The 16,010-nt window shown below is 40.8% G+C and overlaps 1 protein-coding gene across 1 annotated transcript; it reads right to left on the reverse strand.

The window, feature by feature from the left end:
* Nucleotides 1-1,431: 1,431 nt before the first annotated feature.
* Nucleotides 1,432-10,521, reverse strand: otop1 (otopetrin 1). Its single transcript, XM_036589823.1, has 6 exons — nucleotides 9,818-10,521; nucleotides 8,101-8,237; nucleotides 7,589-7,647; nucleotides 6,935-7,065; nucleotides 4,141-5,039; nucleotides 1,432-2,428 (listed from the first exon to the last, which is right to left on the reverse strand). The coding sequence occupies exons 1-6, from the start codon at nucleotides 10,215-10,217 to the stop codon at nucleotides 2,258-2,260; spliced, it is 1,797 nt and encodes a 598-aa protein (XP_036445716.1). The 5' UTR covers nucleotides 10,218-10,521; the 3' UTR covers nucleotides 1,432-2,257.
* Between the last annotated feature and the right edge of the window lie 5,489 nt (nucleotides 10,522-16,010).

Below are 16,010 nucleotides of genomic sequence, written 5' to 3' on the forward strand. Positions count from 1 at the left end.
GAGATTTTAAAGGGTGTAAATAAATAACAAAAATGAACTGATAAATTTTTTTCTAGGTACAATTAATGACAGCAATGAACAACCAAGTGGTTTCTGTGTTTTCCAAAGCTTGTGCTTGCGTGTACAAATAAGTCAGCAGTTAAGGCAAACTATTAGAAACATACAAGAAACCAGAGTGGACTGTTAAATGAGATAAGAAGTTAAAACGTATTGCTCATTCTGGATCTATTGTCAAAATGTAGTAAATCAAGTCACCAGCATTGGCAAGGTTCGAACTCAGGCCACCATGAATTAGAAGTAATGAAACACATCTTTATAAATTTCCTTACTAACTAATATCAAATTTGTGATATTTCCGTACTAACTAATATCAAATGTGTACATCGATTAGTTCCCATTAGGAGTATCATAAGAGAGAGTCCTGATGTGTCACAGAGTTCAAGGTGATACATTATGACACAATCGCTCACAGGTAGTATCAGTCAGATAACTGATATTATCATTGACACCATACCTCTAAAACACTACTTGTTGAAATCACTAATTTATCCCAGAGGGTAGAATCTCAGGGTGATGCAGTACGATCTCACTTTATTTCACAGTTAGATTAGTTATCATTTATTCGATTGGTGGTTTTTGTTGATGTGCAATTTATAGAAACTAGAGCTGCATAATATATCATTTGATAATCATTATTGCAATGTTTGTTTTTGAAGAATACATCTCATTCATGTCTTTTACCATAAGCCATGAATATCTTGACCAATCAGAATTCCAGATGAGTGCTTCTATGGGTGTTTTCATGAATACTTAAAATGGCTGGAAACCTAATTCAACAAAGGCAAATTATTTTGGTGAAAATACAGTACCGTGCAAACATCAGAGACCACCCTTTGTTTGTCTTATTTCCAGTTAAAATGGCTATTGAGTACAAGTTATTCATTTTTCAAGAAATATTTCTGAGGAGATTAAAGATAAGATAATCAACCTGCATGAGGAAGGTGAAAGTCAAAGGAATCATGCAATAATACCATGATGTCATGCAAGACCTCTCAGATGAATACTACTAGCTCTCAATTTTGAGACACAGAAGAAAATCAAGTTACAGTCTTGTTTCAGGTCTGAAACAATCCATAGGTGTTTCTATACATCCTAAATGGATGTGTGGTTGTAAAGAAGGCCTGGCTGATAAAAGGAAATAAAAACATCTGAACTATTCCTGGACATCTGGTATGTAGAGTCAGGTTTTATGGACTCGGAAATGTAAGAAGCAAAAAATGCAACCAACGTCTAAGACTGAACTTTGGAGGTGAAGAAAAATATCTGCAGATTTCTTTGAAAAAAAAAAAAACATTTCTTTGAAGAAAAAGTCTCCTGAAAAGAATAGAAGCTGTAAATATATGTTTTCTGCTTTTTACTGACACTGAAAAATGTATACCTTGCACTTATAAAAATAGACATTTTGACTGGAAGTTTAATAAATGAAATGTGGCCTCTGACTTTTGCACAATACTGTAAATCAGGCCATCTTTAATCATGTAACATTATTTATTCCCCAGTGCATTTTTGATCAATTGCAATTCACCAATGCATTTTGGATATATTGCAAGGCATATCACAATGGCAATATGCTAGTATTTTGCCTATATTGTGCAGCCCTAAGAGAAACCAGTACAATGCCCGAAACTACAGTCATATGAAAAAGTTTGATTTTCTATGTGAACATACATTAACACATCCTCTACAGACAAAATTGTTTGAACAGGGGTGCCCAAACTTTCACATACGACTGCATGATAACCTGAAGTTTGAGTGTGTATTGTTAGCATTAGCACCAACGAAAAGCAACTCAACTCCAGCCCAGAGAAACTGAAAGCAGATTTTGAAAACAAACAGCATTGGAGTTGGGAACTCTTGATAAGAGAGCATATGGAGCTCTAAAGGTGCTGAATGTATGTAAATCATAAGTTCTTTAGCGCCACAGCACAGCACCGTGTGAGAGACATAGTCTGTACAGTCACAGTGAAGAGAAAGCAAACAGCTCTTTCTTCTGTACAGTCACAGTGAAGAGAAGGCAGTCTTCCTTCTGTCCAGTCAGACTAGGGAGAAGGAAAGTCCAGTTTTTGAGAACTCATGGAGGAGACCTTTCAGTCTGCTTCTTCCAAACCATCTCTGGCTACACATACACAAACACACAGAGAGTCAGCCTGGACCAGAGCAAATATCGAGTCAGGTGCTGGAAAACCCTTGCATACACTTAGATCTTGCGGAAAACCTCGAAGAGAGAGGCCACAGAGTGCATGCGATAGAAGAGGCTCATGGGAAGGGCAAAGTTTAGCACCGTGCTCCAGATGGAGAACCCAAACGATGCCTCCTCCAGGCCATTATCGAACTGCGGCCGACAGCCAAACGCAGGCAAGATCCACAGCTGCAACACATAACCACACACAGCATGTGAAATAAGGATAGGTTATCTCCAAACAACTGTGAAAAATAGCAAATATACAAAGAATCACAGGCCAAATTTGTGGGGGAGCAAGGATGTGCAATGTCTACTGGTCAGGGCTGAAACTGGCTTATTATATTATGGATTATGGAAAAAATAATAAAATAACATAGTGTGACTCCTTAGGTTATATTGTTGTTGACTCCTTAGCTAATTTAAAACACTGTTCATTTTGGTCATGTCTTTATATTCAGCATTTGGAATTTTTTCAAAGCTAAAACATCAGCTGCAGGTGAAGCTGTCATCTCCATTTTAGAGATAACCAATAATGGAGCTGAGTTAGCTAGCTTTAGCAACACTGCTGCTGCCACTGTGTCTGTGATAACTAGCAGGAAATGTACTACAGCTGCTGGTGTAGCCACTTTATAGAATACACAATGAAAATTAATTGCACCCAGTGTGTGAAATACCTTGCAGTAATCAAGGGGCCCTGTTAGTGCTCCAGTGTCAGCTAGCTGATGGGTTAGCTCCAGTGTTAGCTAGCTCACTTAGTCACCATAGCTGTACTGATGCTAGCTTTCAACTGCAGCAAAACCTTTCTGTTTACTGTAAAATATTGATTACTGTTGCCACATCTGAGAAGTTTTTGAGCCTGGCATGTGAACCGTGGAGTTTTCAAAGTCTAGCCAATGTTCCTTGTGAAACTCTTAAATATGCTTTGGAGCAGTACATCCAAACTTTTAGAAATGAGAAGGCAAAAAGGTCATACACAGGTACACTAATAATCACTTTATGGATATTAATATGGATAATATGTATTTATGTCCCATTATCTTGTTCAGTACTTCCAGGTCTTCATTTTCATCTAAAGCTGACCAGGAGTTTGTGTTCATTGTGAGGTTAGCAACAACAAAGTTGGAGCTCAACTGAAGCTAGTTAGCTAATGCATAGCCACATACCATGGAGTAGATATAAGTGTTCTATGTGATTTTGATCGGTTTAATTGCTAATTTAATCCAATTTAATTTGATCTAATTGTGGTTTATTTCAAATCCTATACCTCTCCTATTGTGCCTTCGATTTAGACAACGGTTAAAATTTCACTCTCTCCCTCCAAACTCTTGGGATGTCACATATCCTATGTAAAAATTCCCCATGCACAAAGTTTTGAAAACTTGTCAAAGGTGTTCAGGCCTTGTTACCGTTTCTGAGCAACTGGACAATCAATATTAAGAGGGGTGGTTTAACAAAGGTCAAATAATTCAGTACAGCACCAATGTGCAACAGACTAGTGCCACAACCTTTTCGAAGGTAAAAAAACACAGGGTCCATTTTTATACACTAGGCCAGGGGTGCACAACTCCAGTGCTGGAGGACTGGTGTCCAGCACAGCTTAGAGGTTTACCTACTCAAACACACCCAGTAAAGCTGGCAATTAACAGATAAGTGCGATCAGGTGTGTTTGAGTAGGTAAATCACCCAACTGTGCTGGACACTGTCCCTCCAGGACTGGAGTTGTGCACCCCTGCACTAGGCTAATGGGCACCATAATGGCATAAATATTTTTAAAATTTATGCTTAAGGACCCAGCAGAATGCTGATTTTGAGGTTTTCAGGGGGTAATTTAGGGAGATCTGGAACCCCTGCGATAATAAACTAGACTAAAAACAGTGATGATAATAAAAAAATCTCACCGAAATGTTGCACATGAATAGGAAGATGGCGATATTTTTCAGGACCTGCCTCTTCCTGCTGGGTGTGTCCTGGGCTCCATGTCCAACAGCAAGTGACACATCTTTGGTCTTCTTGTCATACGTGTGCTTGTCAGTCTTGCTGCTCTCTAGCACATCCCGGTGTTTATCTGGACTTTCGAATGCATGGTTTACGATGCCATCATATGGAGGTGCCATGGATGCCGTGACTGAGAAGATCTCATGGGCAGTAGTGCTGTGGGTAGGGCATTCTCCTGGCTCACGGCGTCTGCGGTACAGGGACTCGATGACGAACAGGTTCTGTACACACTTCTCCAAGACCAACAACAATGCATAGGCTAGATTGCTCCACCGGTAAGAGGGGTAACTCTGAGCACCGCCCACTGCTACCACGCTGCACCAGCACAAGAGCCACGAGCCCACAGATGAACCAAGCAACAGCTTGGCGTCAAGTGTCCGGGCCGGGTTGGGTGTCGTGTCCATTGGCCAGTCTTCAACACGGTAGATCAGAAGCCCCAAGGCACCAGCCACACTCATGCATGCCAGGATCACAATGCCAAAGGAGTAGAACATGGAGATGGCTGCTTCACGGGCTTCCACTGACTCCTCCACATGGATGATGTAAATGATCAACACAGTGATGGAGCTGGCCAGAGCAAGAAGGCCCAGTACAGGCCCTAGCAGCAGACATGAGCCACCTGCCGGCACACGCTTCTGGTTGGTCTGGTGGTCCAAGGTGCGGCCGATGTTTTTCCACATGACAAAGAGGAGAGCTGAGACGAAGATGTGGTATTCAATGTTGAAAGGGCAGAGGTAATACAGGCTGCTGCTGAACATGGAGCATGCACTTGTTGTACAGTTACAAGTGGGCTCCTCGGGCTCTAAAAAAGGGAGGGAAGGAGAAGGCACAGGGACAGTAGTAGAATGTAAGTGGGCAATAATTTTAGTATCACAATAACTGAAAGAAAAATAGTTAAAACAAAAGCTTCAAATCAGCAATTGCTATTCACATAAAAGATTTGAAAAGACTTCAAACCATTTTTCCAGCGACCATTTTGCCTGCCTGTTCTACAAGATCTGTTCTGAATATGGATAATGAGTCCTGCATTACAGTGCACTATTTATTATTAGTATCTGTAGGAAGCCAAGATTTGTTGACACTGTCTCTCTGTCTCTCTGTCTGTCTCTGTTGACACTGATTCTGCTCTGTTCCCAGTTTCTGTCCTTTCTCTGGTTCTGATTTCAGTCCCTGCTTCAGCTTATTTTCATCTCACTGTCTTTGCTCATCCTGCCCCTTCCACTCCTCTCACTGGTCCAGCCATTGCCATTCCTCTTACTGGTCCAACCCTTGTTTGTGTCTCTGGCCTGGAACCAAATTCTGACTCTGTCTTTGGCCCTGTTCGTGGTTCTTAGGGGAGCTTCAATCATAGTATTCTCATTCTGGCTCCACCCTCCACTCCCTTGAGCAAAGTTGTCCTATCCTCCTATGAATAGGTTTTCTCCGGGACTATGTCCAGTCAGGGCAGTAGCCACAGTCAATAAAGGCTCACAGCCTGCAACAACTCTCTGACCAAAGCTAGTCCAGTTTCCCTGTCAACTTGCAGCCAAAGAAGCCACTCTACTTAAGCCTTCAGCCACATACAAGTCCCCCATTCCAGCTAGTGTCCAGTCCTGCCCAGTGACCATGAGCCTGCCAAGATGCACAGAAACCTATCCTGCAGGCAAGTATTTTGGAGAAAGTGCTGAGTGAGTGGTTTCCAGATTTGGTTGGTTTAAGTCTAGTTGCTCAAGTCTCACCTCCAAACAGCCCAGTTTCCCAGCTATGACTGTGGTACCTGAAGAGGCTTTTCTGTCCCACAGCTTTATCAGTATCCATTACCTAGAAGGTAAACCTTTAACTGGTTTAGCTTTTGATTAAGTTGTTAAAGTGACTCCTGATTCAGCTCCAGACTCACACGAGACCCCTGACAAATCTCCACTCCTGGTTGCTGATTCAGTTCTCAATTTGACCGCTAATTTAGTCTCTGATTTAATTAGCAATTCTTAGTCCCTCTTTGTTTAATCCTCAGTTCCGGTCACTGATTTGGTTCAGTACTTGATTCTGCTCCACACTCTGTCTCTGATTCCACTCCATTCCCAGTTTCTGTCCTTTCTCTGGTTCTGATTTCGGTCCCTGCTTCAGCTCATTTTTGTCTTACTGTCTTTGCTCATCCAGCCCCTTCCACTCCTCTCACTGGTCCAGCCATTGCCATTCCTCTCGCTGGTCCAACCCTCCAACCCATTAGTTTAAAAACATGAAAAAGTCATTATGTGTTTGGTTTCAGTGATATTTGTATCAGTAATCAGTTTTTTGTTTTTTTTTTGATCATGTCAACAGTAGTGGGCAGAGCAGCAGAAGGGCCAGTCATGCTGGTGTTTGGGCGGAAATGAGTGCAGGGATCTGTGGAGTATCAGTTACTGTAAAAGCAACTGCCATCAGAGAATTGGGGTGAAAGAGGAGAGAATGGGGCAGTGTCCAGGCTGAGCATGATGGGCAGAGGAGGGCTGGCCATGGGGGGAAGGGGCAAGGGAGCAAGTGTGTGTGCATGTGTGTGTGCTGTCTGAAACCTTAACCTGGATAAAAACGTTGGATTACCTGCACCACCCCCCTTTGCAGGGACCAGTGGAGCAAGCCTCAAGGGGACTATTGTCCACTTTCTTTACTTAAAAACTAACAAGGTAACACACACAATACCTTGCTCTCTCATATACACATACGTTCAAAGGCATGGCTTACCCACAGTGAAGTTGAAATATCCGAGGGCTGACAGTCGTCTCTTGTGATCATTGAGAGCATGTTCTGCCTCAGTCATCACTCCGTTACTCCAGAGAAGAAGGTTGGTGAACACGGCATGGATCACACCAAACCTACCAAGCACCACCACACAAATCACAGAATAACACAACGTGCATCAGCTTGAACCTGAAGATGCAGTATATATCATCCCACACCTACTAAACACCACTACATGGCCTTGAGACTGAGTCTGAGACCCATGAGAAAACCGGGTAAGGTGAACCTAACTGCCACACATGGGTTTGTATGATCTAGAGGTGAAGAGTAACTACTTCCGTTTCCGTTGTTTTCCAGTACTTAAGTACAATTTTCAGTCGTATTTTTCAGATTCCATCTTTGGGTTTCATTTCATTCTGGTCTGTTGGTTCAACATCTTGTAGTCTTTGCTGCTTCTCACAGTTTTATTTTATACCAAAAGGTCCCGAAAAGAGAAGAGTAGAACAGAACAAACTTCAGTTCTGTGCTGATAGATGCTGGAAGACTAAGAGCTTCTATATAGTACATTAGTTCTGCCTACATTTTTACTCAAGCTGGATTTTGCTGGCTACTTGAGTCTATATTTGATTGCAATTTCAAGTGTTTGAAGACTGTTACCTCTCACATGTCTCATATCTCTTGATGACATCTTTGATGTGGAACCAGAGAAAGTGTACCTGCAATGAAGGAAAAAATCTAGATGGAGCATATGCAACTCAAAACACAGCTCAATGCCAAAAGAGTAAGAAAGGGTGGGTGAATGTAGTCTGGATGATTCAGTTGATCCAGGTAATCTGTACACTCAGTGACAGTGCAGCGTTGTTCACGCTCTGTGATGTGTGTGGAACAGATCAGTCATTGTTCATAGACCATCTGAACTCCTCAAGCAACTTCAGGAGAGAAAATTTGATGCTGATGAGCAATTTGATTATAGCACTCTTAAAAATGTGGGTGGTTTACTCACAATAACTGCATGAAGACAGTTCAGTTTAGTGTGTTCACAGGTTCAGTGCAACTTTTAGGGTTTAACCTATTAAGGTTCAGATTCAGTGTACCTTTATGGGTAAAATTATTCAAGTAAAGTGTTACCTACAAATCTTTGCTGTCTTTTCAAATGGCTGCAAGCTCACCTGTGACACGGTGTGAAGCGCATGCACCACCGGGTAGACCCCCAGCATGATGGACACACAGGCCTGATACCCAACAAAGCTGCCAATGCGGAAAGCGTCCATGATGAGGGAGAGCAGTGCCAGCATGGTGAGGCCACCTGCACATGGAAGATATCAAGCCTCATCATCAGCTCCCACAGTCACACAATGGTCAACTCAGGGCCATAGAGCAGAGTTTAGCATCCATTTTAGTGCCACAGAGCAGGGCTCTAGCCATCTTACTACCCAACTTGGCCCCACAGAGCAGAGCTCTAGCCACCGTAGTGCCCAGTTTAGTGACACAGTGCAGGGCTGTGGCCACCTTATTGTCCGCTTTAGTGCCACAGAGCAGAGCTCTGGTCATCTTACTGCCCAATTTAGCAAAACAGAACAGAGCCCTACCCACCTTAACGCTCACCTTAGTGCCCACTTTAGCACTTCTGAACTGCAGTTGTAGGAATAGGGGGTCCTGCACAGTTTTTAAATCCCAAGCCCTCTATGAGTCTGATCATAATGTTCCCAACCTTTTTCCTAGACAAAATGAATGTTTTGTTTTGTTTGTCATTATTGTGTAGAGACAGATGCCATTCCGGTGGTGAGATGTGTTTTCCATAGTTTTTTGTAAAGGGCTTTTTTATTGGACTGAAGGTATTTGGTTGAGAAGCACTAAATATCCCTCTAATCATAACGAGAAGGTTGTTTTTAATGACTTTGTTTCTAAAAAAAAATACAGTGAAAAATCAATATTTCTAGTATTGTAGAAGGATATAATAACTCATGGAAATACCTTAAAGGACTTTCACTATGCATTAATAAGGTAAATTTGTGGAACAATAATAAAAATTTTAAAAATACCCAATGATATGGAAAATGTAAATTTAGAAAATTTTCTCAGCACACTGTAAAAAAAGAAAGAATTGTTGTTTTAACCTTAGAATATACTAATCTGGTTGTATTTAAGTTAGTAAAAAATAAAATAAAATATAATAAACCACTAAACAGTTTTTACCTGTGCACATTTGACTCCATTTCCTAAATCGATTGACGCAAAAATCGCTAAAAATGCAGAATGCAGTTGTGACATTTTGCGCGTGCTTAGTGTCGCTAAAGCATTTTGTCGTTAAATTCTTGCTTGTTCTATTAATATGAGATTGACAGTGCATTTAAATTAAAAAAAAAAATTAAATGGTGGCAAAATGCATAAATATTAAGTAAATGAATCGTTGTATGAATTAAATTTAATTATGACGCAAATTTCTATTCAGTCAAAGAGATTACAGTCAGTTTATTCAGACTTGTATATAATAAAGTGTTGACATATTCCACATGGATACACAGTCGTATGCAAACGTTTGCGCGCCCCTGGTCAAATGAGTTGTTTTACAGGTGAAAATGTTCGTGCAGTTAGAGTTTATTTGAAGATTTTAACACAGCAAAAAATACAACATGTGAAATCTGGCCTGTGCAAAAGTTATGGCACACAATATTTTATGCTTATTTTTTTCCCAAAATGTTAAACTCAAAGTAGAAGATGTGCACTAAAATTAGCAGAAAGGTGCCACAGTTCCGCATAGAAGATGTTAGCAACATAACTTTGACTTTACTACTGTATTTTCTACCCCTCTAATTCTTTTCTTACATCTGTGGCCTAAATGACCCTGCTGAACATTTCAAGAGCGCGAAAGATCAGGTGTTCTACCTCGTATCCAGCTCGTAGCCGCGTGCGCGTCTCTCTCAGGTGGCACGCTGCGCCTCCGTTCTCTCCGCACCATGTAGCAGACCATCCAGATGAGCTGGACCAGCATGAGGGCAGTGAGGAAGGACAGCACGGTCTCCTCGCTCGCGGATGGGCCTCGGTAGGCCAGCGCGAGCATGAGGGCGATACCCACGAGCAGCAGGTTGATGCCGTACTGCGCGCTCAGCACCTCGCCGCTCTTCTGCGGGTACTTCTTGCCCAGGCTGCCCCGTAGCGCGCGGAGCAGCCTCTTCTCCCTGTCCGAGGAGGAGGTGGAAGAGGAGGAGGAGGAGGACGAAGAGGATGATGAGCTGGGACAGTATTTGCTGAGGAACATCGTGTCCAGGCTGCTGTGTTCCACCATGGTCGCCAGAAGCTCTCAAAGGCGCAAAGGCGCAAATGAATTAACCCGAACAGCCAGTCAGAAACAACGCAACATCAATATGCGCGCTCAAACAAGCTAGCATGCACGCTCGAGTTCACCCTTCTGTGCGCTGAAAGGGCTCCGGTGCGCGCTCCCGCGAAGAGCGCTCGCGTAACTTTGCTCTGAGCTGAGACGGCCGAGGAGAACGAACGCACGGCTGCTATATAGCCCCGCGTGTGTGTGTGCGCGTATGTGTGTGGCCAAGATTAAGCGCGCGTGGATTGGGTTTCTGCTCTCCGCACTTCCACTCGGGCCACCTGTGCGCTGTCGGTGCGCCCAGAACTCCAGGCGCTCAGCTTGAGCTTCTCAAGCAACGACCCTGCTGCTGAAAACACGCAGCCCCACGACGCGCGGGGGGAGGTCGTAGCTGGAAGGGGTGGGGTGTGATTCAGCGTGCGCGGACCCGCCAACCAGAACGGGTAGAGGAGCGGGCGCGTCTCCAGTGCGTAAAGGCGCACGACGCCTGCCGGTAACGTAAAGGCTTGGCTGAGCTGTGCGCCCGGGGCCAGGGCAATGAAGCGAGGCTTTTAGGAGGCTTGATGGGAAAGAGGCGGGCAGCCTGGACTCAGGTTTCGCTGGTCAATGCTCCTGCCCCACAATGGCCCTTTATAGCAGGTGCCTTTGTGTGACACGCAGCAGCTCCAACTGCAGCCATTTAAATTAGTGTGTCAGGGTTATGTAATGCTGAGCAAGGTCCTTTAGGCTCCGAGCAAGCACTAAAACCAAATGTTACCTGTATAGGTAAAACTGAAGAGGTGTACAAAAGGTCAGCTCCGTGATGGACCTCAAGGGGTTTAACTTGCATTTAGTATCATAGCATAAATAAATCAATAAACAAAACTCATATCAAGCATAATGTGTATAGAGCAGTAGACCAAATCCAAGTGAACTCCATAATAAACATCTTTAAGTCAACGTACTGATTACATATGTAGTAGGTTCAGGTCATGCAGATTCTCCTGGAACTTTCATTTGAATTTGGCTCCCAGTGTTTGCACGTTTTAAGTAGTTGGTCCATGGTTGCTTTGCATAAGAGGTTCTACAAAACTTGGAAGCCCGTTCCATCCAGGTAGAGGAGAAAGATATTGTCTATGGCTTCTTGTCTCATTTTATGATTCTCAGTCAACCTTTATTTCAACAAGGAAGGACACTGAGGATCACCCTGATTTACAATGTGGCTGAGCAAATAAAAAAAAAAAAAATGAAAAATATAAAAACATTGAAATAAAATTTGCCAACTTAAACAAATATTCAGGCAGCAGTTTGTCAAAATATTGACTTAGCATGTCAAAATAACGACATATTTTCTAGAAATGCTGACATAATGACTGGATGTGTTTGACTTGGTTTGTCAAAATAATGACTTATAAAAGTTCAAGAAAGTAAGCCCTAATTTTGAGTTACTAGAGTAGTAGTACAAATTTTTGAGAAAATAATCATTATATTGAGATAAAAAGTCCAAATTTAAAAAAAATAATAATATATATAACAATTTTGAGAAAACTATTATTTCAAAGTATTAAGTCACAATTTTGAGAAAAATATTATTTCAAAGTATTTAGTCACAATTTTGAGAAAATAAGGCATTATTTTGAGACCAAATCAAGATTTTGACTTATTTTCTAGAAATGTTGACATAATATCTCAACAATGTTTTTTTCTGATTAAATAATCATTTATTAAATACCTTCATTAAATTCTTGAATTATTGAAATAATTAATTATTGAATCATAGGAAAACATGTTGATATTATGTCACTTATTTCTAGAAAATAAGTGAAAGTTCTACTTAAGAGAAAATAAGTAGTTAATTCAAGATGCTGAGTCAAAATATAGAAAATAAGTAATTAGTTCAATGTTCAATATACTTACATACAATATATATTTCAAGAAACATTTCAATGTATTAGTGTACTATTCTTTCAAGATACTGAGTCAAATATTTGAGAAAATAAGTCCTTAATTTGAGATACTAAATAGGGAACAACAGAACAATTTTTTTTTCCTCTACCTGTCAGGGAAAGGTTTGCATACTAAACTACATATATTATAAATATAAAAGTAAGACTTACTTTTTTTTCAAATACAAACTGAAAAATAAATAACAAGGGTTTTTGAAAGATTCTTTTTCATTGTGGTAGCACAATAATGAGCCTCATATGGTTAAGCAAACTTCGCCAGACAGGGGCACGACTAACAAAAGAGCCTATTATAGTAAACACATCAGGTTTGTAGAGCAGAAGATTAAAAAGATCAAAGATCGGTTAAAATGTTTCCGGTTGTCATGAACTTGCTGACCCCTCCTTCCTTTCCCAAAAGCAGGATGGCCCCGAGCCTTTAAGAGGGTCAAATGACTACACAATGGACCACAAAGAGGGAATTAAGAGAGCATATTCTGTGGTAATGTGGTCAGGTCTGCATGAGGATCCACACCACGGCAACTGACCATCTCACCTGGACTTCAAAAGTAGTGCAACACCTAACAAACAGGTGTGAGCAGGTACTTGCACTTGTCGCCAGGGTAACCTCTGTAGGCAAAAGGGGAAGGAAATGATTGTGTAGGATCATGAAGTTGGGTTGAAGCAGAGCAGTTGAGGTGGGAGTGTTGCAGCAATCACAGGCCTCAAGCCTTGCTCAAGTCTGAAGTTTCTTAATGTTGATGGTTTCTTCATGCTCGTCTCCACAACATGGCTAACAACCATCTAAGAGCCCATCACACTGCAAGTGCTCAATGCCTATATACTGCTCAAATCAAGTTTTCTAGTTGGTCATGTACAATTATGTTTTTTAAAGTGTTCTATATCTGACACTAGTCTGAAGAAGACATGCTCTAGAACTGTCCCAAACTAAGCAAATTAGAAGCAACACCAGCAAGCTCTAGCTGTCCTCTGTCTTCTCTTAAAAAGATTATTGAGAACTGAACTTGTTTCAAATAGGAGTTTCAAAGTGTACCTTTTATTACATTGTATTATTAGATATTTATTACATATTCATATATCACATATTGTCGCTGTCCAAAGACAAACACGTATCTCCTTTTTTTGTCAACTTTTCTTTTTCTACATTATTTGAACACAACAGCTGTTGTGTTGAAATGACATATGGGGGATGTCAAGGACCGTCACTGGCCTCACACCATCCATAACTTTACCTCATTTCAAACCAAACTACTAAAATTAAGAAAAAAGAACGAAAGAAACTTACATTGTGTGGAACGAAACTTTTACATATTTACATTAACTTACAATAAAAGTTAAGAATGTTTTGCCTGCTCTTATAAAGTTTCCATGTTGGGCAGCACTGACATGTGGAAATCAAGTGACAAAAAGAGCTCATTTAGATTTGACTGATTGACTTTGTAGTGTCACCAAAACCCACACACTGACATATATCCACCCACAGCCTACAGCAGTTCAGGCTGAAGTTATAAGGAGTGTTTCAGCCCCACTGCTTTCTGTATGTGGCACTATATATGTAAGCCAATCAACACAATAACAGCTTATTTAATTCTATGGGATAAAGGGAGGCTGGAAAAGAGTATATATATATACAGAGTGAGTGGAGAGCGTACAATGAGGTGGCCTGTCCTATGAGGTAGTCTGTCCTGTGGGAGGTGCATATGTAAAAATATGCAGAGTAAACTTGTACAGTAATTGTTGGTGCAAATATAAATAGTGCAGTACTAGACTGCAAATGTCATCAGAGAAGAAATAAAAATGGAAAAAAATGGTAAAATATGGACAGAAAAAATTGGTGAACGTAATTTAATAAAATGAGATACTGGCACAATGGACTGACATCCAATCATCTATCTGTTATTATACAACAGTTAGTTCCAGCCAGGCAAGCTGACTGGTTGAGAAGCACTCTAACCGCGCTGTTATTTCGCCATAACAGCATGTTTTTTTTCACAAACACTATCATTCCTCTGAGATGCCGTTGCTAAGCAGCTGTAAGAGACGCTCAAGCCATTTGAACATTTTTACTTCTTATTTTGCACACAAACAGAAAATGGACACTTTTAAGATCACATTTGACGGACAGGATTTGGCCAGACTCTGAAGATGACACTACATTAAATTCCCAAACTGTCATCACCACTGAGCAGCTTTTCAGTCGGCAGCTGTGACAGAAGAACACCTAAACAACCTGGAATCAGCCAGAAATGAACCAAATACCATTCGCCAAACAAAATGAGCTGTAAGATGCTTTACAGACTGGCTGGAACAAAACAACATTAATATTGATCTAGCAAAAAATGACAAAACTGAGCTAAACTTGATATTGCGGTAGCTTTTTAGCTCAGTCAATACTATAAAAGGTGAGGCTTACAGCAGACTGTGCAGCCAGTGAGGGGAGCTCGTTACTCTGAGGCAGCAACAAGCTGCTTGTTAAGGAACTATAATTTGGCGGAAGGAATTGCTAACATTAAAACATACTAAATGACACGTTCACGGACCAATTTATTTATTTATTACTTTATTTATTTGACTGTTGTATAAAAGCAATAGAACACTCGAGGTTGTGTGTTATCGTGAACACGAAAGGGAGTGTGTTACCGCGAAATAACATCGCAGCTGTGATTTGGTCGCCATAGATCATCACAGCCGCGATGTTATTTCGCGGTAACACACTCCCTTTCGTGTTCTACTGCTTTAGAATGCCATTCATGCAATTACTAATAAACTTGTTATTGTTGTTTACAGGCCCTTTATAATTGGTCTTTTTATGATGCATGCAGTTGTTCAGTGTTCTAAGTACTAATGACCCATGACTTACCCATGAAAGTGTACTGTGACACATTTTATCACCTTAATGGTAATATATTACATCACTACAGCAAAGAACTTGACTTCTGGATGGATAATGCAGGTAGCACTTGTAGAACAGGGTTTTGTACTAATCCTGAGACTTATTTAATCAAGATATTGAAAAAGCAGAAAACCTTTTTAAACTGATCTGCCCAGGTCAGTACTTGCGTGACTTTGTGTGGCTAATTCTTGTAATGTAATCATATACATGGGCCAGCCACACATTTCGTTACAACAACAGTCTTTTTGGTCATTTGATGTCACAATACAGTGTCTAATTTAACATTAGCTACCTTGCTTGCTGGTTAGTTTAACCTGTTGCCTGAAATGATGCACTGCACTGTTCTGCATACTCACTCACACAAATGTCCACAATTACACAACATCATGTTTAGAATCAAGCAAAACTATCGCATGGGTACATTTGACATTACAGCCTCAAACAATGTCAACTGCCAATGTTTTGTCTGTCCTGTATGTATTTACAGTAAATTGTGCAAATCCAATTCCAAAAGTGTATGTGAAAAAACAGTAAAAAGACAAAATATTTACTTTTATCTTGTAAATGTATGCTCATTCTGAAACTGATGCCTGCAACGCCTCAAAAAAATTAGCACAGGATCAACGCAAGACTAAGAATGTTGTAAAATTTCCAGAAAACATTTGAAAAGAGGTGATATAATAATGCTTGGATATAAAAGGACATATGCAGAGCAGATGTCATATGTTAACATCCAGAAACACTGCCGACTTCTCTGGGCTCTAGCTCATCTGAAATGGACTGATGCACAGTGGAAATGTGTACTGCGGTCTGGCAAGTAAATTGTTTATGGAATTAATGAACATTGTGTTCTCAAAGAAGAAAAGGACCAGATTGTTACCAGCGTAAAGTACAAAAACCAGTATCTGTCATGATATGAGG

Source organism: Colossoma macropomum, unplaced genomic scaffold, assembly GCF_904425465.1.
Source record: "Colossoma macropomum unplaced genomic scaffold, Colossoma_macropomum, whole genome shotgun sequence".
In the NCBI taxonomy this organism is placed as follows: Eukaryota; Metazoa; Chordata; class Actinopteri; order Characiformes; family Serrasalmidae; genus Colossoma; species Colossoma macropomum.

What these genes read in the sequence shown, in the direction of transcription:
- otop1 (XM_036589823.1), bottom strand. Translation starts at nt 10,217, where the DNA reads ATGGTGGAACACAGCAGCCTGGACACGATGTTCCTCAGCAAATACTGT. An exon ending in CGCTTCACACCGTGTCACAG is followed by an intron (nt 7,648 to 8,100) that starts GTGAGCTTGCAG and finishes CCTTCATTGCAG; the next exon opens with GTACACTTTCTCTGGTTCCA. An exon ending in TATTCATGTGCAACATTTCG is followed by an intron (nt 2,429 to 4,140) that starts GTGAGATTTTTT and finishes TATGTGTTGCAG; the next exon opens with CTGTGGATCTTGCCTGCGTT.